The following is a 21,797-nucleotide window of genomic DNA, read 5'->3' as shown; positions in this document are numbered from 1 at the left end:
TGGCACGACATACCCCAAGGCTGCATGATGGCACAGGGGACCAAATCCCTATGGATCACCCTGAAAAGTCCCGTCACAGATGCAGACATGGGCCCAGGGCCAGATCCTGCATTTCTCATTGCCTGGCTCCGAGCGATCTGCTTGCGACAATAGAGTGGTGCAGGGCTGAGCTGCCCCCCATGGCAAGGAGGGTGGTGAAGGTGGATGGGGCTGGCCCAGCTGGATCCTGCCGTGCTGGGACTGCCTCCAAGCCTGGGAGAGGCTTGCTAACCCTGTCCCCTCTGGTCGCCTGCTCATGTGTCCCAAACTCAGCTCCCCAGCAGCTTGAACACACAGGCACAGGTGAGGTTCCTCAGCCCAATGCAGCCCCCCCAGCTGTACAGAGGGGCTGAGGGCACATTTCCTTAGCACATGCAGCAGCCCCACAGCAACAGTGATGGGCTGAGCTCCTCAGGTCTCGCTGCCCCTCGATGGGCAAATGAGCCCTGCTGCAGCATCCCACCCCCAGGCTGGTCCCCAGATGCACCAGATGCACCCCAAGGAGTGCCCAGAGGAGCCAGCGTGTCCTAACCACAGCTCCTAAGGAACACCCAGATGAGCTGTGTGACCCTCCGGAATCAGCAAAGGACCCAGTGCTGGGCTGAAACACAGCTCGGAGAAGTCACTGAGGATGCTCTCCCCAGCCTCCATGGTATTTTGGGGACTGCTGGCTGAGCGGTTGCATCTGGCACAGCCCTGGAGAGAGGTGCCAGGTCACCTCTGAGTGGGAGGAGAGAAGAGGTGACTTCTGCACCTGGCTGCTAGGGGAGCAGGAGGGCCAGACCCATGGCTGCTGTGGGGCCACCCCAGCCCCACTGGCCAGAAGCCGTTGGCTGGTCCCACAGCACAGAGCATCCCTCTGCAGCTGCTGCACAAGGTGCCCACCCCATGCCGTACCAACAGCAGGGGTATTTTTAGCCTGGAAAAGTGCCACAAAATCATAGAGTGACATTAGCTGGAGTTGGGACCAATGTCTCGGTTCACCTTGCAATCTCCTCCAGGTCACCCTGCCCAGCTCGGCGAGGCACTGGGTCCCACTGGCACCGCCACATAAGCACCAAGCACACACTGGGCTCCCCAGCACTGCCGCCATCCTGTCCCCTCCTCCTATGCCACGGTGCCACCTTCCCCTAGGAGCAGCCCCAAATCCCCCCGGCACCCCATGACCTTCCTGGGTCACTGGCGGGGACGTCCTGCCCTGTACCACTGGTGGCTACACCCACACCCAGTGCCCGCTTGCCCTGCTGAGACGTGGGGGGGGTTCGGGGTCTCTGCCCATGCTCTGATGCCAGCAGCGCCCCAGTCTCCCCACCAAAGCACCACTGCAGTTATTCAGTGCCATGCATTTATTGCCCTGAAAGGATTTTTGCTCCTGCTGGGAAAGGAAAGCACCCACAGCCCATTATACAGTTTCTCTGGGGAAAGAGGGGGACCAGCACAACACCAGGGAAACAGACAAATGTGCCATTAAATGAGAATGAAGTGCCCAAGCTGGGCACACACCGGGTGGCCGGGGAGAGCCACAGGCTGGCAGCGATGCACAGCCACACTCGAGAATGTGTTTTCCCCAGCATTAATTTCACACCTGATTAGACACCTCAGAATGTTTGCTTCAGAGGAACCTGCCACCATGTCCACCCCAGGGTGGAGAGGCTGTCCTCTCCCCAAATGCAGGCACATGCGGGTTTCCTATTTGTTTTGCTGCTTTCCTTAGAAACAGCGATGAGACTGTGTCTGCTTTCCCTTGCTTTCACTGGTCAGAGGATCAAAAAATGGAAAGGGGAGCTGGCATAGCCCTAAACTGAAGGCACAGAGGCCTTGAATCTTTCACAAGGAGCGCTTTGCTCCCCAGCGCTCATTAAGCATTTAAGCAATCAGTACAGAGCAGAAGCGCACAGCAGCACTTGCATGCCGGCTGGCTGGCAGAGCCCTCTGCACTCAGTGTCTCTGTTTCATGCCTTGGTCTCTGCAAAAACATCCCAGTCATAGGGCAAAAGAGGGAGGAGGATGTCCAGAGCTGGCTGGGTTGGCTGGGAGCCTTGGGAGAGGGGAAAGAAAGCAGGAGGGAATTCGGAGACAGGGGATGGAGGTGCCTGCTGTGTGGTGCTCTGTAATTAAAATAAGCAGAGTCTCCTAGAGCATCTGCCTCTGCCCTGATTAATCGCAGAATCGTTATCCTCTCTTTGGCGGGAGGCTGGCCCGCATGCTGGTCCCTCACTGGGGCTGGGGCTGTGAGATGCAGAGCACGCGACGCTCCCCAAAATGGGAGCTGCCTCTAAGCTGCTATCAAACCCCCGCCGCAGCCCCCCACCTTCTGAGCCTGCTGGAGGGGAGCTGGAGCAGGTTGCTTAAAGCCCACCACAAACCTGTGCCCACCTGAAGCTTCCGCCCCTCCTGGTGCTGCAGGTGCTCCTGGCTCCAGGGCAAAGGCAAAGCTCTGAGCTGACTCCAAAGGACAGACCGAGGAGCAGCGTGGGCAGCAGCATCCTGGCCCCCGGCCCCCCGAGTGGGGCTGCCAGCGGGGGAGCCCAGGGGGGCTTTGTGGCCCTACACGAAGCGCAAAGCATGCTCCTTCGCCCACTGCCCTCCCTCCCATTCCCCCCCCCCCCCCAACAAGAACAGCACAAAATTGATCTTACAGGCAACTGTTCATCCCGAAATCAAGCTCAAGCACCGCTCAACCTTCTCTCTGGAAAAAAACACAAACCTGTTTTCAAGGATTTTCAAGGGTTTCAAATCACTCAGCCACTCAGAATTGTGTTGTCTGCAAATGCACTACAGGGTTTATCAGGCGGGATTAAATATATAGATGTGGCAATGCGGGGGCTGAGCAGCTGAGAGGGGTCGGGATCCAGGCGGTGTGGATTGGCACAGCCCTCCTCCAGGCTCTGGATCCAGGCAGATTTGCAGCAGAGAGAGTCTGGCCCCAGGGAACAGTGTGACACGGAGGTAGCAGAGGGAAAGGGAAAAAAAGATATCACACTTTCCTCCCTGTCTTAGCAGCCCCAGCCTCTGCTGTCTGCGTCTCTCCTATTAGCAGAGCCTGGCACCATGACGGGGATGGCTTCAGGGCACGGGCAGGGGGATGCCCGGAGAGGGCCATTGCCAATCCAGCCCTGGGGACTGCACCAGGCGGGCAGGCGCTGCCCACACCCTGGGTCACAGTGTGGCCCTTGCCCTGCCTGGCCTTGCTGCCCGGGGGAGAGCGGTGGCAGGGCAGCCCGGCGGTGGATGCCTGCCTCCAGGAGCCCATCGCTGGCAGCTGCCTGCTGGCTGGCATCTTTGCTGTTTACAGAAAAACCACCTCATGGTCTGATCTGAGGAAGATCAGGGAGAAGCCTGTTCTTCTCTCTCCCAAAAATCCCCTGGCCAGGATGCAGTGCAGTGCCTGGAGTCTCCCGGGCATGGCCAGGCTCTGCTTTTGCAGCTTCTGCTCCATCCCCCCAACCTGGCTGACAAGAAAACAGCTCTGCCTTTACTTTCCCGATGGGATGCTCGCTGCCTTCATTTTCTCAGAGCTTATTTTCAGCACCGCTTTGCTCCTCGTAGTGCTGGCTGCCTGCAGAGCTGCAAGGCGGGCAGGAGGGCTACAGCTGCATGGTCGCCCACAGCCCTGCCCATCAGGGAGCCACACTGCCACATTGGCTTTACCGGTCTCTTCAAGGGCCTCATTACCTCGGCCCTGCTGCCCTGCTGACTGCAGCACGTGTGACCAAGGCTTGTAGCTGGTGCTCATGACAGCCCATGCTCATGGCTGCCTGCAGAACCAGCTCCACGGCCACTCCAACCATCCCTGGGCCCCTCGGTGGATGCAGGCGCAGATGCAGGTATGCTGCGTGGGTGCCTCAGTTTCCCCAGAGGGCAGAGAGGATACAGCTGGCTCCCCTCCTTCCGACAGTGTCAGGTCCACTTAGCTCGGACAGTCTCTGGAAGAGGAGCTGTTGCGCAGTGTGCGTTTGCTCTGCACCCCAGGGCTCCAGATCCTTCCTTGTGCCTCCCAGCACTGCGGCCCCGTAAACATTAATACCAACGGTAATCAGAGGAGACTTCTCCCGGCTCCTGGTGCTGGGAGAGCTGATGAGTGGGGACGAGGACTCCTGCACACTACCTCGCAGCTAAGTGACCACTGCCTATAGCCCCCTGTACTCTCCCCTGTGCTGAACAAGGTGCCCCAGGCTCAGTTTCACAGAGCTAGCCCTCACACTGCCTTCCTACAGCGAACCCAGCAGGGAGTTCTTGAAATCCTGCGTTGGCTTTCTGTGGAGGAGAATTCGGCGCAGACCCAAGCCCCTCACTTGACCTGGGGAGAACGGGTGCTGGGTGTACCACACTCTCCTCCTCTTCCACCGAGATCCTCCTCTGCGGACCCCTGCAGCAATGGCTTTGTACAGCAGCTCTGAGCTGTTACCAAACTGTAATTAATACAAATAAACAAGGTGAGCCAGCCACAGTAGGGTGAACAGAAACCTGAACAACATATTTGCTGGGAATCATTTATTCTGCACTTTTCTCTTTTTTTAACACTATTCGCTTCCTCCCAAATTAATCACAGATTGCCTAGCACCAGAGGCAACTCTGTGGCTTGGCCATGTGGCCCCAGGGGACAGGGCAGAGGGAGCCGAGCAGCTCAAGTCCCAGCCTTGCCTATGCCACCCTGGTTAACAAGCAGCTCCCCTCCCTCTGCCTCGGTTTCCCTCTCCCTGGCAGCCACGGCAGCTCCCTGCATCACGCAGACATGTCTGTCCATCTTGCCTTCCCACTGAGCTTACCTGCCCCTACAGAGGGACAGGATTGCCCCTCGGCTGAGCCGCCGGGAAAGGCAAGCACCGGGGTCCCAGCAGGAGCGCTGAGCCCCCCGAGTCTGTGCCCCAGCCTGCCTGCGGGCCAGCCCTGAGCTGCGGCCCCGGGGCAGGCACCGCCAGGCCAGGCGGAGGGAGAAAGGAGCCCGGCTCTTCCCAGCCGCTCCCTCCGCTCAGGGGAGCAGTACCTCCAGGGCATCCCTCAGCCCTGCACACCCCTCGATCCCAGCACGTCCCTCGTCCCCGGAGCATCCCTCCCCAGCACCGGGCAGGGCCCTGCCGCCCCGCGCCGAGGAGCCCCCACGGGGGACGTGGGCTCCAGGACAGCCCCGAAGCGGCGGCAGAGGTCCCCGAGGCGGTAGGGAGGAGGCGGGCACGGCGGCGGGGGGCTCCCCGCCGCCGCGCCCGCCTCCTCCCCGCCGCGGCGGGCGAGGCTCCGCCCGGCTCCCGGGGCCGCAGCCGGCCGGCGCCCACCCCGCGGCGGGCTCCCGCTCGCCCGGACTATGAGGAGCGGGACCGGGCGGGGGGCGGCGGCAGCGGCCCCGGTGCGGCGAGAGCGGGAGCGGGGGCGCCGCCGCCGCCGGCCGGGTCATGCCCGTGCGCCCGGGGCGGCGGGGCTGCGGGCTGCGGCGGGATGGGCACGCTCCGGGCCGGCGCCCTCGCCTTCCTCCTCCTCCTCCTCCTCCTCGGCTGCCTCCTGCCCCGGCGCGGCCCGCTCAGGTAAGTGCACGGCGCGGGTGCTCGGCGCTGCGCGTCCGGCGGGGCGGCCCCCACTCGCGGGCCGTGGGGCTGCGGGGGCCGCTGCTCTCCGCACCGCTCCCCCGGAACCCTCTGCTCCGGCACCCGGACCCCATCCCCCGGGAGCCACAGCTCCTCTCCGGGAGCCAGGCATTAACCCCCTCTCGGAGACGGATCTCTCCTGCGGGACGCGGGTATCCTCTCCCAGACCTGGAGGAGCGCCGGGACCCGCACCCCGGATCTGGAGCTCTCTCCAGGGGCGGCTCCCCCCAGCCAGAACCCTCCTAGCCCTGATCTGGACCTCCTCACAGGCCGCCAGAGCTCCCCCAAACCTGGCCTTGCCCCCTGTTCCCCGGGACTCTGACCCAGCACCCCGGGGACCTACCAGACCTTCCCCCTCCCGCCCCACCTGCACACAGCCAGGCTTTGCCTGTCCCCAACAGTCCCTGCCCCAGTGCTGGGTCCCTAATGGTCCCCCTGGCCCCAGACCAGCTGGGGACCCTTGCCACGGTGGGAGAAGGGGCGAGCTGAGCCAGGTGACAGCCCAGGCAGCTCCTTCTCCAATGCTGCAAAGCCCCTGTGATGCCCAGACCCTCTCCTGGCTCAGTGTGTTTGCGGGGGGCTCAGGACAGTCCCTGACCCAGGCCCGGGGTTGCCCAGGCCAGTGGGTGCCCCAGGTCCCATGGGTGCAGGAACAGCTCTTGGCCCACTTGGGTGGAAAATCAAAAGCCCCCATGTCCCTTTTTCCCTCTCTGGCCACCTTGGGTGCTATCTGGGAGAAGGCGGGATGCAGGGGAGAGTGGACCAGGCAGGGAGGGGTCGGGAGGCTGCAGTGCCCCTGGGCTGAGCCCACTCCCTGCCCCCACTCCCCCTCCCACCCCTCGACAAGTACGGCTGGAGCAGTGCAGGGGGGAACCACAGCATTTCTGGTGGGGAGGGAGGAAATAGTGTCAAAATGTCATCGCTTCACATGCAGAAACTGCTTGTCTCAGAGTGGCATTTTTAGGCGGATGTGAGCGTTTTCCAACCCCACCATCCCCTCCCTCCATGGAGGTGCTGAGCTCCAGAGCCCCACAGTGCCCGGGCCAGGTTAGCGGCAGAGTCCCCTGGGGCAGGCAGTGCCCAAACTGGAGAGCTGCAGCCAAACCTTGAGAAGAGCCAGGACCCAGGGGCTGTGCCCAGGGGCTGGGTGCCAGCATGGCCCCGCCAGTGACGCTGCTGGAGGTGGCTACGCCTGGGGCGTTTCTGCACTCCCTGCAGTCCCCAAGGTCCGAGCATCGCTGGGGCTGCAGATCCACCACTGCTCGGCCAGTTAGCTGAGCCTCTTCAAGGAGCTAGCTGCTGCAGCACCAAGGGAGCCTTCCTCCCACATGCTCCAGGGGAGAACCCTCATCCTACCCTCCTCTCCAGCGGAGGAGGACATGGTTCACCAAGGCTATGTGGCAGGCAGAAGCCTTATTTAACTCCTTGTTACCCTGGCCTGTCACAGCCCTCCTCCCAAAGGCGCACCTCTCTAATGCAGCTCCTGGAGGGGGAATTTCTCCCAGCCTTTTCCTCTTGGCCAGGACCAGTCTCGGGTACTCCCTGCTGCCTGTCTCCAATTAAGGGAAAACCTGCCTGACTGGATCATTTTGGGGTGGCTGTTGTGGCCATTTTCTAGCCGGCAAGGATGCACATAAGCCCCTCCAGGATGAATCCCACTCCCCTGAGAAGAGGCAGGAACAAGGTGTGTTGTTAGGAACAAGGAGGTCCCAGCTCCCAGCATCACCCTCTGCTTGTGATAATAGGGTTGTAGCTCCAAGCAGGAGTGGGACCCACCTGGGCACGGACCTGGCAGAGTTATGAGGCAGCATGCAGCAGCACCAGCAGCGTGCTCTTCCTTTGTGTCTGGAGGTCTCTGGCTAATTCCTCTCCATCACAGCCACATGCTTGGCAATGTGGTGAGCGAACGTCTCTCGCATTGTTCCTTGAAAATGATCATTATAGACTGATGGAAGGAGAGAAACTGGCAGGCTAAGATGCGCTTACAAAAATATCCCCTCTAAGGTCAGTTTAAATAAGTCTCCATCATCGCTGGGAGCGCTGCGTGGGGGAGCTCATGTCGGCTCTGCGCCATGGTCAGTGCGGAGGTGGGCTTTGCTGCTCCTCTCCTAGCCCCTGGCAAGGTGTCACAACGCAGCTGTGCTCCTGGGCTCCTCCTTGCTCACACCAGGCCAGCCCATGGCTCGGGGGGGTGGAGAGTGTTGTGTCCCCCAAGCCCCGCAAGCCATGAGTCTGTGCCAGGCAGGGTACAGAAGTTTGCTCAGCAACTGAAGCCAGGGCTGGCGACTGAACCTGGGAGGGACCTTCCCTACTTTCCCCCTCCAGCATCGTGCACAAGGCCATCACCTGCTGCGCTCTGTCCCCAGCGCAGCCCTCGAGCTAGGAGGCACCCGGCCCCGAACGCCATACCAGGGGACACAGTGGGCAGGGGCTTTGCTGGCAGGGGGACAGGCAAAATGCTGGCATGCAGCACTTGCGCCGTGGCAGGCGAAGGGGGAAGCCGCCGGGATCACAGCAGAAGGAGGAAGGGGTCCCGGGGTCAGTGCACTGACTCGGCGCTGGAGCAGATGTGGCACGGGCACAGCCGCTTCTTCTGGCAGCTGGCAATCCCCACCGGGTGCCGAAATGTGCCTGCAGACCCCTGGTGCTGGCAGGCAGCTAACCTGCCTCCTCTGCCCTGCAGGCTGGTCTCAGGGTGGGAGGAGATTAAAGCTGCTTCCCGAAGCTCACCCCAGCCCATGTCACCCTCTGATTTCCTGGACAAGCTTATGGGACGAACGTCAGGATATGATGCCCGGATACGACCCAACTTCAAAGGTAAGGGGAGGACATGAGGCTCCCAAACCTGGCAGCGACCCATGCTTAGGGCTGCCTAAAACCAGGGAATGGCAGGTATGGGTTTGGGGGCAGGACCCTGACCTACTTCCCTACGTCTCAACACCTTCCCCAGAGTCCCGGCTGCTCCTGCAATCACAGCTGCCCTGCCTGTGCCTGCTTTGCTTGACAGCACGGGAGGCTGCAGTGCTTGCAGGCTGTGCTGGGGCTCACCTCAGCACGCTACAGGGGTGACCCCAGCGGGCAGGGGGCTGCTCGTGTGCATTCATCCGCACAGCGCGTGCAGGAGGCAGCGTCCCCACGTGTGTCTCTGCGGTGCACGTGTCTCCCCAACCAGTGGCAAGAGGAGGCTCCACGCTGTTTTCCAGGTCCACCTGTCAACGTGACGTGCAACATCTTCATCAACAGCTTCGGCTCCGTCACCGAGACCACCATGGTGAGGGTTTCACCAGTGCAACAGGTTCCTGTCCCAGTGACTCATGGCTGGCGGTGGCTCTGCAGGGGAGCATGAGGGTCCCAATGCCTGAGCCCATGGCTGTGCTCACAGGGGTCCTGTGAGCCCTTCTCTGGAGCTGGCCCTGGCACCACGGTGGGGATGTGCAGAGCCATAGCAAATGGCTGTGGCTTTTCTGGGGTTAGTTAACCAGAGCTTGGCTGTGTGGGCCACATTCCCCATGCCTGACCTGGGAGAAACACCCCGACGGGACGGAGTGAAGCAGCTGGTGGTAGCTCCCTGCTGTTCACAGTCTCGGCAGGTGCTGTACAGTGCAAGCAAGCTCTGTGTTCCCACCATCCCCAGCCTCCCTGGGTGCATAAGGAACTCCTCTGAGGAAGTTCCAGGGCTTAAAATTCCCTATTCATGCTGTTGCAAAGCCTTAATGCCATCAGCCATCACATCAACCCCCCCACAGGGCCACAGAGCCCTGTGAGGAATGCTGCAGGCAGCAGCTACTGGTCCTCTTCTTCCTTCTCCTCCTCTCGGCTGCTGTGGCTTTGGCTTTTTAATTTCCCCTGGCTGCTGACAGCCTGGGAAGGCTCCTGAGCCTACCTTGCCCCATGTGTGGTTAGTGTCAGGCAGGCAGCACCTGCAGGGCTGGGCCTTGACTGAGACACCCCTTCCACCTCCTCCGCCATCTCTTCTTCCTCCTCCATCTTTTCCTCCTCCTCCTCCTCCCTGGGCACCGTGGGGTGCTCCTGGCTGACACGGTGCCCTCTGCCCCAGGACTACCGGGTGAACGTCTTCCTGCGGCAGCAGTGGAATGATCCCCGCCTGGCTTATCACGAGTACCCTGATGACTCCCTTGACCTTGACCCCTCCATGCTCGACTCCATCTGGAAGCCAGACTTGTTCTTTGCCAACGAGAAAGGGGCCAATTTCCATGAGGTCACCACTGACAACAAGCTGCTGCGCATCTTCAAGAACGGCAACGTGCTCTACAGCATTAGGTAGAACCCCTTCTCCTCCGGTGCAGTGCCTGAGTGGGGAGGCAAAGCTTTCCTCTTGCCTCCCATGGGGCAGCTTTCCCCGCCCCGACTGCCCCAGCCCCCAGCAATTCCCTCCTTTCCTCTACCTCCTCCAGGCTGACGCTGATCCTGTCCTGCCCCATGGACCTTAAGAACTTCCCCATGGACATCCAGACATGCACCATGCAGCTGGAGAGCTGTGAGTACCTAGGGGGGTTCAAGCTGTGCTTTGCCCCCCCATCCCATCCCATCCCATCCCATCCCATCCCATCCCATCCCATCCCATCCCATCCCATCCCAAAGGCTGGCATCTCCCTGCTTCTGAGGGAGGTGAGCAGGAAGGAGCAGTCATTCAGGGTGGGGATGAACGGGGTGCGCATCCCGCCCCCCCATCCCATGGCTCCCTCCATCCCCTCCAGTTGGCTATACCATGAATGACCTCATCTTCAAGTGGCTGGAGGAGCAGGAGGCTGTGCAAGTGGCAGAGGGCTTGACACTCCCGCAGTTCATCCTCAGGGATGAGAAGGACCTGGGCTATTGCACCAAGTACTACAACACAGGTGAGCACCCTAGGGACCCACTGCCATCCCCCTTCCACAGCCCGGGGGTCCCTTTTGCCCATTGGGGCCATCTTTCCCCACAGGCAAGTTCACCTGCATCGAGGTGAAGTTCCACCTGGAGAGGCAGATGGGTTACTACCTGATCCAGATGTACATCCCCAGCCTCCTCATCGTCATCCTCTCCTGGGTCTCCTTCTGGATCAACATGGACGCAGCGCCAGCCCGGGTGGGCTTGGGCATCACCACTGTGCTCACCATGACCACGCAGAGTGCCGGCTCCCGTGCCTCTCTGCCCAAGGTCAGAGCCAGCCCCACGCCTGGCTCCCATGCTGCAGCCTGCCCGGGGCAGCCAGGATGCCCGCTACCACCCCCAGTGCCCTGGGGCAGGGGCAGCCTTCCCTTGGGAATGGTTGGCTCCGTAGCCTTGCTGGCTGGGGCATCACATGTGCTGGGGGGGGGACACTGCGCTGCTCAGCTGGGTGAGCTCTGGCCCATGTGTCCCAGCTGAGAGGGCTCCTGTGCCCCTTGGCAGCAGGGCGAAGCTGGCAGTGGGGGGGATGCGCGAGGCAGGGGGCAGTGGGTCCCTGAGTCCCCTCTTGCCCTCACAGGTCTCCTACGTGAAGGCCATTGACATCTGGATGGCTGTGTGCCTGCTCTTTGTCTTTGCTGCCTTGTTGGAGTATGCAGCTGTCAACTTTGTCTCCCGACAGCATAAGGAGTTCATGCGCCTGCGCCGGCGCCAGCGGCGGCAGAGGATGGTGAGTCCTTCCCGCCACCACTGTCACGGCGTCTGCCCATCCTCAGCTGCTGAGGGGACACCCCGGGGCTGTAGGGCCAGTTTCTCAGCAGCTGCCAGGGCAGGGCTTGGTGCTGGGCTGCGTTCCGCTGCCAGGGGCTTGCGGCCAGCCCCTCCGGCACATCAGGGACCCATGGGCACTGCAGTCCTTCTGCCTGCCTCAGCAGCACAGTGCACAACACTCATAGGTGCCGCAGGCCCTGCCAGCACAAACATGCCCAGGGTGCTGTCCTCCTCCTGCTGGGACATCCTCAGGCTCTGCTTCCTCTAAAAATGCAGAAAAATAAACAGAGAGGGTGGGGGAAACAGCCTTTCCCCTTTCCTGCAGCCCCAAAGCCGGGCTCCTCGCTGTGCTGCAGCGGTGACAGGGGCTCACTGCTGCATTAGGGTGGTGAAGCACCAAGGGGACCTAGTGGCACCCAGGGACAGGGTCAGACAGCAGCGCAGCAGGGCCTGGAGAGGCATGGTCCCACATTCGTGGGACAGCCCTCCCCTCCATCAGCCCATCGGTGCAGGCATCAGGCCTGCAAGATGCTCAGGGAAGACATGCAGCTGCCCGACTCTCGTTTTCTTGCCGTAAGCGCACCATGAGACACCAGACCTCCATGGAAAACATGAGTACAGGTATACACCACACAGATTTGCAGTGCCTGGTGCAGCCAAATCCCTTTGGCATGTGCTGAAGACAGATCCTGGTGCCCAGGCACTGCTGCGACTTTTCCCTCCCACACAGAGCCCCCATCTCCCCGCCGCCCCCATTCCAGCGGCTCCCAGAGCCGCTGTCCCCAGGGCCAGGGCAGAGCCATCGGTCACCTGCTGTCCTGTTTCTGTTTGGTGCGCACTGTTGGATGCCAAAAGGGCCTGAGCAGCGGGATGGCCAGCCTGGAGTCCCTGCGGCAGCTGAGCAGCCGGCACGGCAGTGAGCACACCTACACGACGCTCTCGCAGCTCTCCAGCTCCCGGGTAAAGCACGACCCTCCAGCAGCCCCCCATGCAGTGCAGCACAGCACACCCCCAGCCAGCCTCGCTCCTTACTCCCCAAAACAAGCCCTCCAGGGACCGGCCCCGGGGGCCAGCAAGGGCCGGTAGAGGAAGCAGGGCAGTGATTTGCACAGGGGATTTGCCCATAGCATGGAGCTGCTGCTCCCTGGGCTGAAAAGCGATTTGAGAAAGGGATGGGAATGGAGCAGATCTCCCTGGAGACACCCCCGCTCTGTGCCTCAGTTTCCTCTTCTGTAAAGCAGGACCAGCACAGCCCCCTTTGCTGAGGGATGAGTGATGCTGGGGCAGACCGATGGCTGCTCCTGGGCTGCTGCCCAGCTCCCCAGGCTGTGCCCACACCTTTGGCAGGGTGAGGGCTTGCCTTCCCAGCTTTCCTGGTGCAGGCAGGTTTGAGGCACTCACGGCTGCCTGCAGTAACTCCAGCGTAGGCAGTTGCTCAGGGCACATGGGCACTTTGCAGCTCAAGACGTAGGGAGGAGCAGTGGGGCAGGGCAGGCTCCCAGGCTGGCGGGGAGGTGCTGGGGGACGACCGCAGCTCCAGGGAGGAGATCAGGCCTGGTACATCCTTGCCTCCGCATCCAGCCAGGCTGCCCCGAGCCTCCCTTCCTCCATCATCAGCCCTTGGACACCAGGAGAGGCTTCCCAGCTCCCCCCAGCACGCTCCCTTGCTCCCTGCCTTTCACAGCCCCTGAGCACCGACCCCTGAAGATGAACACCTACTCAACTGGTGCACGGAAGGGGAGGCTCTGCCGAACCCAGGAACCATCTGCTGTCTTAAAACAGACCAAAGTGCAGCTGCCCTGAGGTAGAGGCTGCAAAGCCACCCCAGGGTGCTGCTGGCAAGGGACTGAGTGCAGCCAGGAGCACCCTGAGTTGCTCAGTCAGAGACCGGAGCAGAGCCCCTCTGCCCACAGCTCTGGTGCTGCTGCTGCCTAACGCAGCACAGCCTGGGTGCTGCAGCCCGACAGCAAATCCCTCCCACAGAACCCCCAAAGCTGGGCCCAGGGAGCTCCTGGCACCCAGCGTTGGCCCCCAGTAAGCACCCCAGGGCTGCCCCAGCCCAGAGGGACCCAGCTGGGAGGACCAGCACTCCCAGTCTGCCATCTCCTCCCTCAAACACCCTGGCTGGGCGTGCTGGCTCCCCAGGCTGGGGGAATAGCTGCTGCCCCCCAGGGCATGCAGGGCACCCCGGCTCCCCCGCACTGCGACCCCCGGCCTGGCCACAAGCACTCAGCCTGGGGCAGGGGAATAAAACTCCGCTGCAAATGAGAACTAATCTCAGCAATTTAAGCGGCTGCTGCTCTTCCCGCTGGGAAATCTTGCTTAGCTGGCGGATTGCTGAGTTAAATAAAGATGCTAGGGCGCAAGCTCTCCGCATGAGAGCCCCCTTGCAGGCTGAGCGCCTGGGCAGGCTGACCTCAGCGAGGAGGCTGCTCTCCGCGGTTTGGAGGGCAATGTTGTTTGGAGATGGCATTTGGGATCTGGCACCTGGGCTGCGTGCAGGCATGGCTTGAGGAGAGGGGCTGGCCTGCAGCATGCCCCGGGAGAAGAGACCCACTGCAGCCAGATACGGCACCGGCAGGGCTGAGGGGGATGAGCCACAGAGACAAAAAGAGTGGCCTGGGGGCTCGGCGACAAGCCAGACGTGCAGCCTGGGCTTGCACGTGCTGGTCCCTCGCCAAATCCTTGCACACATAACCCCCCCTCCAAGGATAAAAGAGCTCGAGGAGGCAAGTTGCTCGGGATGTGCAGCTGGCAGTGGGGTGCAGCGCAGGCATGGCTGGGTGGCACCCGAGGGGCTGTGGGTCAAGCAGGGCTGTGCCACGAATGGCGGCTATGGGCTGTGACCCCAGGGTGAGGGCAGGCACCCGGCTCTCGCAGCACTTTTGCAGGCTTGATCATGGGCATGCAGCCCCCCCCGCCAGCATGGGGGAAGATGGGATGAGCAAGAGCAGAGAGACCAGCAAGGAGTCCAGCTCTCTCAGCCTCCCTCCTCTGCTGTACCGGGCAGTCCCTGCCAAGCAGCCATGGGGAGAAATGGGGGTCTGGGCCCCTGGGAGGACTGGGAGGCCCTGCAAGCCCTGATGGTAGCCAGGCTCCTGCATCCCTGCCCAGCTCTGCACCAGCAAGCTGCCTGCCCCCTCCTCTTCACTGGCACAGGCATGCTTCCACCCTGCAGCAAACACAGCTGCTACAGCAGTGTCTGCACCCCCAAGCTCCCTGCATCCCAATGTACCCTGCACCCCTGTGCCCTGCACCCCCATGCAACCTGCATCCCCTGCACCCCCATGTGCCCATCTCCACCCGACCCCCCCCGCCCAGTTCACCCCTGTCCCCCCAGCTACCAGAGAGCCAGGGTTCCCAAGCCCCTGAGCTGGAGCTGGGAGGAGGCCAGGCGGGATCAGTGTCAGGCTGCCGGGGTCAGGGTTGCCCTTGGTCGCACCCTTAAAACACATGCTGGATGACAAGGCAGTCGGTCAGTGCTCACCCCCACACCCCGCGCACACCACTGCCTGCCTCTGCCTGCAGCCTGCCAGCCCCGTGCTGTTGGCTGCACGCTTCGGGCTTTCTGAAAAAGTGCCTCACCTTGCACCGGGCACTTACTTGACCTTATCGCCTGGCAGGGGGGTGTATAGGATATGCAGCCACAAGTGCCTGCTCACTCTGCAGTATCGGCGCCCACAGGGTGTTCTGGCTGACAGCCTTTCCCTTCACCAGGAGGAAGAGCTCGGCCGCGAGAGCCGCTTCTACTTGCGAGGCTACGGGCTGGGCCACTGCCTGCAGCCGAAGGACAGGGCTGGGGAGGGCCACGGCATCTATAGCTCCCCCCCAGCTGGCATGCTGCTGCGGGAAGGGGAGACCCTCTTCAGGCACTACATCAACCGGGCCAAGCGCATCGACACCATCTCCCGAGCCGTCTTCCCCTTCACCTTCCTGGTCTTCAATATCTTCTACTGGGTTGTCTACAAAGTGCTCCGCTCGGAGGACATCTACTCGGTGCCCTGAGGCCCAGAAAAGCATGACTGCCTCTCGGTCCGACCCCCACAGTGTGCCCAGGCGCCACAAGCTCAGCCAGAACCATGTTTCCCTCTGTCCCAGAGCAGCGGCACAGCCGGGCTGGGCCTCGGAGCCTGGACATGTGTCAGCCCCCATGTCCCTTCAGAAGCCAGGGCACTGAGGGGGGGGGGGCGGGATCAGCAACCCCAGGTCCCCACGGTCAGCTGGAGAGAGGGACCCCTCCTGCCTCCTGCATGGCATCACTCCGGGATACCCAGGAAAGCTGTGCTGCTGGGGGAGCCCCAGGTACCCAGGGATGCTCTGCTGCCAGGGCACAGGGGAGCCCCCGGTACTTTGGGATGCTGCACAACTAGTGGCCAGGGAACACCACCTTCCAGCCAAACACCCTCCACCTCTCCACACCTTCCATGTCAGGCTGCTGCTTCTCCAGGCTGCATCACTAAGCCGTGTGCCACCACCAGCCAGGTGAGAGGCTACAGTTGTCTCTCCTCTCCTGGCCCAGAGCTCGGTTGCAGGAAACAGCAGGCAGCACCCCTGCCTCCACCTGGACTGTGTAGGGTGCTAGCTATGGCCCCATATCCCCCAGCCCAGTGACAGACGGGGCCCCTTCAGCCCCCAGCCAGCTCCAACGCACAGCAAAGCAGCGGGTCAGGGATGCTTCCTTACCCACAGAGCCCAGAGCTGTCCATGATGCCCACAGCCACAGGCAGGACTGTGGCAGGAACACTGGGCAGGAGGCTGTGTTTTCTCCAAGGAAATGCCAGCCCTGGGGCAGGCAGCAGACAGTGAATGGGCACAGACGGCCATTGCAGCTGCAGATGGGAGCCACCTGGCACCAAGGAGCCAGCACTACACTACCTGCAGGATCGGGCCCACAGCCCATCTTCCGAGGAAGATTTTTCAGGATGGAAGTAGTGGGGGCAGCTTGGCTGATCCCTCTGGAGGGGTAGAGTGAGTGGTGGCATACCCTGACTGCTGCATTCCCACGGCACCACAGTGCCAGCAGAGAGCCGGAGGTGAAAGCCGCCCCGTTCCCCAGCTTTCTCCCCACCCTGGTGCCCAGGCGCAGCATCCCCTGGGCGGGTTCACCCCCACTGCTCTTCCACCAGAGAGGAGAGTATCCGAAACCTCGACAGGACAAGCTCAGCAAGGCTTCCAGCCCTCCAGACCTGGATATCCTCTGTGCTTAGCAGGAAATAAAAGTAGGTGATGTTTATGTAGGTCCTACAGAGAGAAACGTGTTGATGCTCTCCTTTCCCCCTGCTCACAGCCAGCCTGGGGGGGTGCTCACAGCCCAGCAAGGTCTGTGCCCCCACGGCCCCCCGTGCAGAAAACGGCCCAGGGTCTTCCAGGCAGGGCAGGATGGAAATGGGATTCACCCCTTTCCTTGGAGGCTGTGGCACTACCATGGCATGGCGAGGGCCCCGGTGTCCCGTCTGTCACGGCAAAAGGGACCCTGCAGGGCAGGGGGACGTGGGTGGGAGGCCAGCACTGCCTGCTGAAGCCAAACCTGGGCAGAAACCCCCCCACGGCCCCTGGCCCTGCACCTCGGGCAGGCATCACCCTCTCCCTTGCATGACTCACCAGGAGCAAAGCCCTGCACCCCCAGCACCTAGCCCAGTCCCTCAAACCCTGCAGAGTGCTCAGCTGCATGCACCCATTTCACAGATGGGGCAAGCAGAGGAGAACCAGCCCCAGGCCATGCCTGGGACCCACCAGGACAGGCTGAGCCAGCTCCATCCCCCTGCCACTGCCATGCATGCCTTCCCCGCTGTGGGCGTCACCACGGGGTCCCACCATGTGCCCAGGCCAAGCTTTCGAGACTTGTTTTTGGGAAGGCCTCATTTGGAGGTGGAGGAAGGGGTGCACCTCGTCTCCTCGGCTCGCCTGGCACCCAGCCCTCCAAGGCAGCACCGAACAGGGAGGTGCCAGCACCCAGGCAGCACCCACAGGTGCTGGGCAGCCAAGCCACCCTCTAGCAGCGGTGGGTTTTTAAAAAGCATCAATCTTCCTATGCAAATAAAGCCTTTCTGGGATTTTTAGTCGTGTGCTGGGGGGTTTATCTCTGCCAAGGACCCTGCGGCCAGCTCCAGCTCCAGCTGCCAGTGGGGCCCCCTGTGTGTGGGAGGGACATGAGGACAAGGGCACAACAGCCCTGTGGGGACAGGAGCCCTGATCTGCAATTACACCCAGATATCGTTACCTCCACGGGTGATTTTTCTGACATAATTGGTGGTAACTGTCGGGTTTTATCTCCCACGTGGGAGATGCCAGCAGGGCCAGGCGGGAGCCCCGCCACGAGCTCCCAGGCCCAAACCCCATCACTCTCCTCCCCTCCCCCAGCTCTGTGGGGTGCTCCCCATGGTCACTCCAGCTCCTTTCCACCCCATCCAGGCTTGGACAGGGGACAGGACCCAAGATGGGGCAGATAGATGTGGGGTTGGGGGGGCTCTGGCTCCACAGCGGAGCTCAGACACCCAAACATGGGCGAGCATCCCAACGGGTGAGCCTCCCCGCGCGGTCCCTTCACACTGGCTCACTGGGTGGGTGCCAGCCTTACAGAGCTGCCAGCTGTCCCTGGGAGCTTACGCCAGCCCTGTAGTGCCATCCGGGGCTGGCGCTTTTGTCCCCAGCTGGCGTGGGGGCAGGCAGAGCCCACAGCTGAGGGCTGAGCGCCCAAGCAAACATCAATCTCCCTCTGTCCTCCCAGCCAAGTTTCACAGACTGGCTCTGTTGGTACCTCGCAGCCCTATCGCCCGCTCGGTCCCATTGGGGTCTTCTGCGGCGGGAAGGAGAGAAAGCGAGGTGCACCCACACCGGTTTGGTGCTGGGGCTTTTCTTTAGATGGGACAAACCAAACCCCTCCGAGGTCTTGTTCCTGCCCCCACCCCAAACCTAGAGAGGAGGTGGCCAAGGGGAGAGCCGGGAGCTGTTTCACACCAGCACAGTGCACCCGGTTTCTTCACTCCCTGCTCTCCTTTCTCTCCCTTGCTGAATGTCAGGTCTGGGCACCCCGTATCTGTTTGGAGATAAATGCTGTGGTCAGCCCTAAGCCACCCAGCTCCAGGAACCGGCACATCCTAGAAAAATGAAAATGCTAAAAACCCAACACATCCTTCCTAAGCTAAAGCCCCCAGGTCCCATGCACTGGCTGCAGCAAGGTGGGGGCCTCACCACTGGCACCACAGTAGCAAAGGCATGAGGGGAGCACTGCTGCACAGCCCTGCAGACCCTTGAGGTTTGGGTGTCCCTGGGAGCAGTTTTGGGATCAGGAGCAGCACACAGCCCCCACCCCTGGTCCTCCCAGCAGCCCAGGTTGGACCGGGAGCCACTGGGACACCCATATATCTGCAGGGCTGTCACTGCCCTCCAGCACACAGCTCCAGCAGGTCCCTCACATCTTGGGGACAGCAGCAGCACCCAGGCTGGAGATGCTGAGCCCTGCACCCTCCCACAAGTTGCAGTGTGGCCAGGGGCCAGCCCAGGTGGCTCCATCCTGCAGCAAAGCCCACAGCCTTCAGACTGAGTCAGTTTTCCATTTCCCGCCCCAGGCTGTGCATCGGGGGATGCTTCCCAGTCACCATGGGAAGCAGCCGTAGGCACAGGACCAACAGCCATGGCCAAGTTAATTGCTGGTTTAAATGGAAGTTAATGGAGTTACACTGGGTTAACCAGACTCCCAGACAGTAAAATGAGCATTATCGGCACTGGCAGCTTCCTGACAGCCATGCCAACAGCATGCCCAGGGCCAGGCAGCCACAGGCACACACAGGTTTGGGGCAGCATGGCCCCTCACCAGCCCCAAGGGCTCCCTGGCATGCCTGCGTGGGGCCGAGGAAACATGCCTTTGGCCAGGCACTGTAATGGCATGCCAGCCAGGTCCCCACTCCGCCAACCACAGAGGGCCTGATCCTGCTGGAGCCGAGCTCCACCACTGCGCATGGTGGCACTGGTACACCAAACCTTCCTTTCCTCCCCACCTCCCTCACCAGGGCCTCCTGCCTGCACCCACAGCCTGGAGCTGCCTTGGGGCAACACCAACTGCCAGACATTTAGCAAACCACCCTGCCCGGATGGACCGATGCCCGCAGGTCAGCATGTGCCACGCTGTTCAGGACACCAGGTTTGGAGCCAGATGAGTTCAATGCAGCAAGAACAGCCGACAGCCCTGCCGGGGCGCTGAGCACTCAACACCCTTCACACATTGCCCAGACATGGATTTTTTTTAAAGAAAATATCAAGCTCCAAAGTCAGTCAGCCAGTCCTGAGTGGGCCAGGGCTGCTCCTTACAGATGGGGAAACTGAGGCATGAGGAAAGTGCCAGGAGCTGGCCTGGCAGCGTGCCCTGCTGGGATCTGGCCACACCACGGTGCCCAGGGCCCTCACAGGACTGCAGACTCCCTGTGGCTAGCCCTGTGGGGGCAGGATCCTTCCACCACAGGGAAGGTCCAGGTGTAGGACGCTCAGGCAGCATGGCTGTGCCAGCACTCCAGCCCTCAGAACAGCTCTGCCAGCATGGACCCCCAATAGAGGAGCCTCAGGAGCCAAGGGGCACTTTGGCCCTCAGTGTGTCCTTGCCATCTAAGCTGCAGCATCACACCACAGCCTGTCACCTCTGCCTGCTCAGAGGGGCTTTGCCAGTGCCCTGTCAAACCCCATGCCCCCACTGCCACCCCCCAGCATAGCTTTGGGACCAGCCTGCATGGCTCAGGGGAAGCCAGCCAGCACATGCAGGCCACAGGGCACCCCACATGCTCCCCAGCCCAAGGGGTGTGGGTATGCCAGGTACTCCTGGGGGCAGGCAGGACACCTGGGAGGGGGCATCGAGGGAGGGCTGGAGCCCAGAGACAAGTAGCCATCAACCCTGCAGTGCTCCTGAGCCCTGGGAATACAGGATAACTGCCTGGCTCTGGGCTGTGGTTTTGCACAAGAAAAAGAAAAAAGTGATGTGGTTTTCCAGCCCCCAAAGTGGCTTGTTTTGTCTGACTTTGAGAAGCCTCTGCGCTTCAGCCCCTCAAGGGGCAGGGGGAGGACCCCATCACTGAAACAAGGAGCAATTATCAAACCAGGGCTCTGAAGAGCTTTTGTTCCCTGGATGTGCTAGAGCAGGGATCGGAGGACACCTAGCGAGATGCCTCAATGGCCCCGTGCACCAGCAGCACCCAGAGCCCAACACCATGGCAGCCCCAGCCCTGCAGCAGTACCATCCTGCTCCCCTCCTCCTGCAGTTGTGGGGCCCATGACAAGAGCTCCAGCGGGGCTGCAGGGGCTGGTCCAGCCTGGGGGGAGATGCACAGAGGGGAAGAATTGGCTCCTTGTTTCCCACTTCCCACTGCTCTCACTGCTGCCTTGGCAGTGAGGGCCTCCGTGCCTCACTGACAGGCCACACATGCTGCCAATGCTGGTACCTCCAGCAGGATAAGGCCCAGCAGTGCTCACAGCTGTGTGACTCCTGCAAAAACAGGAATTAAATCTGGCATCCATTTCAGAGACACTGACTGGGATGCAGGTGCCCCTTACAGCTCTCTGGGTCCTCCTGACACCAGCATTGCCCCTTTCCAGATGTTCTCATCTCACCCCCCCAGTCAAGCTGATTTTACTGGTGCAAACAGGGCAATGCCCAGTGCCTATGACTTATTCTTGTGGCTGAACTTGTTTGAAGAGAGACCACAATTTTTGAGTGCAAAGATCTGGATGGGCACAGGTACCCCAAGCAGAGACACGCTGGATCCAGCCCCTCAGGGATCCCCACAAGCAGGCAGGGCAGCAGCAAACAGCCTGGCCATACCCCACACTCTGTATCAGCCTCTTGCTACTGCTGGATCCAGTCCCGGGCTTCACTCTGATCTTTGGATCCCTGCAAGAGGAGAGCCAGGCTCTGCAGAGACCCCGTTCCCCTTCCTTACCTCCCAACCTACAGTACCATAAAACACCCTGAGCTCATGGTAGAGACCTGCCAGCTCCTCAGCACAGCCGAGGTACCCAAAAGCCTGTGCTCCAAACATCGCATGCAGCCAGGACAGGCAGGGCGCAAGATGCTGTCAAAAGAAACGCTGTAACACCAAACCCCTCCTCCTCCACAGATGTTGGACAAGCTGTCGCAGTCAAGGAGCTGAAGGTAAAAGGCAAAGCAAGGAAGACGAACCCAGCGGTGCATCTCAGAGAGGTGAAGGAACCCAGACGGGTAAGAGGGTAGTGGTGACAGAGGAGGAAAGAGAACAGGGGGAAGAAGGCGCTCTGAGGAGGAAGGCACCATCAGAGGGTTCATTCAGGAGCTGCTCACAGGAGGTTTTGAGGCAGGGCTGAAGACTGGAACCAAAACCAAGCCCTGGGAACATGGGGAACTAACGCCTCTTCCACAGGACCCTGTGCTCACACAGTCAGCATTGGCACCAAGAAGCACACACAACCCCCCCCACCCCTGTGCTCAAGGCAGCCCCAAGCCCCCCTCTAGGCCCCTACGGGCAACTCCAGCACCCCTGAGCCCGGGCACGGGCCGTGCTG

General features: G+C 61.5%; 1 protein-coding gene across 1 annotated transcript; it reads left to right on the top strand.

Annotated features, from left to right (window-relative positions):
• Positions 1-8,323: 8,323 nt before the first annotated feature.
• On the top strand, positions 8,324-15,281 carry LOC104258888 (glycine receptor subunit alpha-4). Its single transcript, XM_059824501.1, has 8 exons — positions 8,324-8,435; positions 8,822-8,889; positions 9,676-9,899; positions 10,034-10,116; positions 10,337-10,477; positions 10,561-10,775; positions 11,086-11,235; positions 14,994-15,281. Exons 1-8 carry the CDS (start codon positions 8,357-8,359, stop codon positions 15,279-15,281), a joined length of 1,248 nt encoding a protein of 415 aa, XP_059680484.1. The 5' UTR covers positions 8,324-8,356.
• Positions 15,282-21,797: the final 6,516 nt, after the last annotated feature.

The sequence above is a fragment of the Gavia stellata genome, chromosome 14, assembly GCF_030936135.1.
Source record: "Gavia stellata isolate bGavSte3 chromosome 14, bGavSte3.hap2, whole genome shotgun sequence".
Classification (NCBI taxonomy): Eukaryota; Metazoa; Chordata; class Aves; order Gaviiformes; family Gaviidae; genus Gavia; species Gavia stellata.
This window is presented reverse-complemented; position numbering and strand designations above follow the sequence as displayed.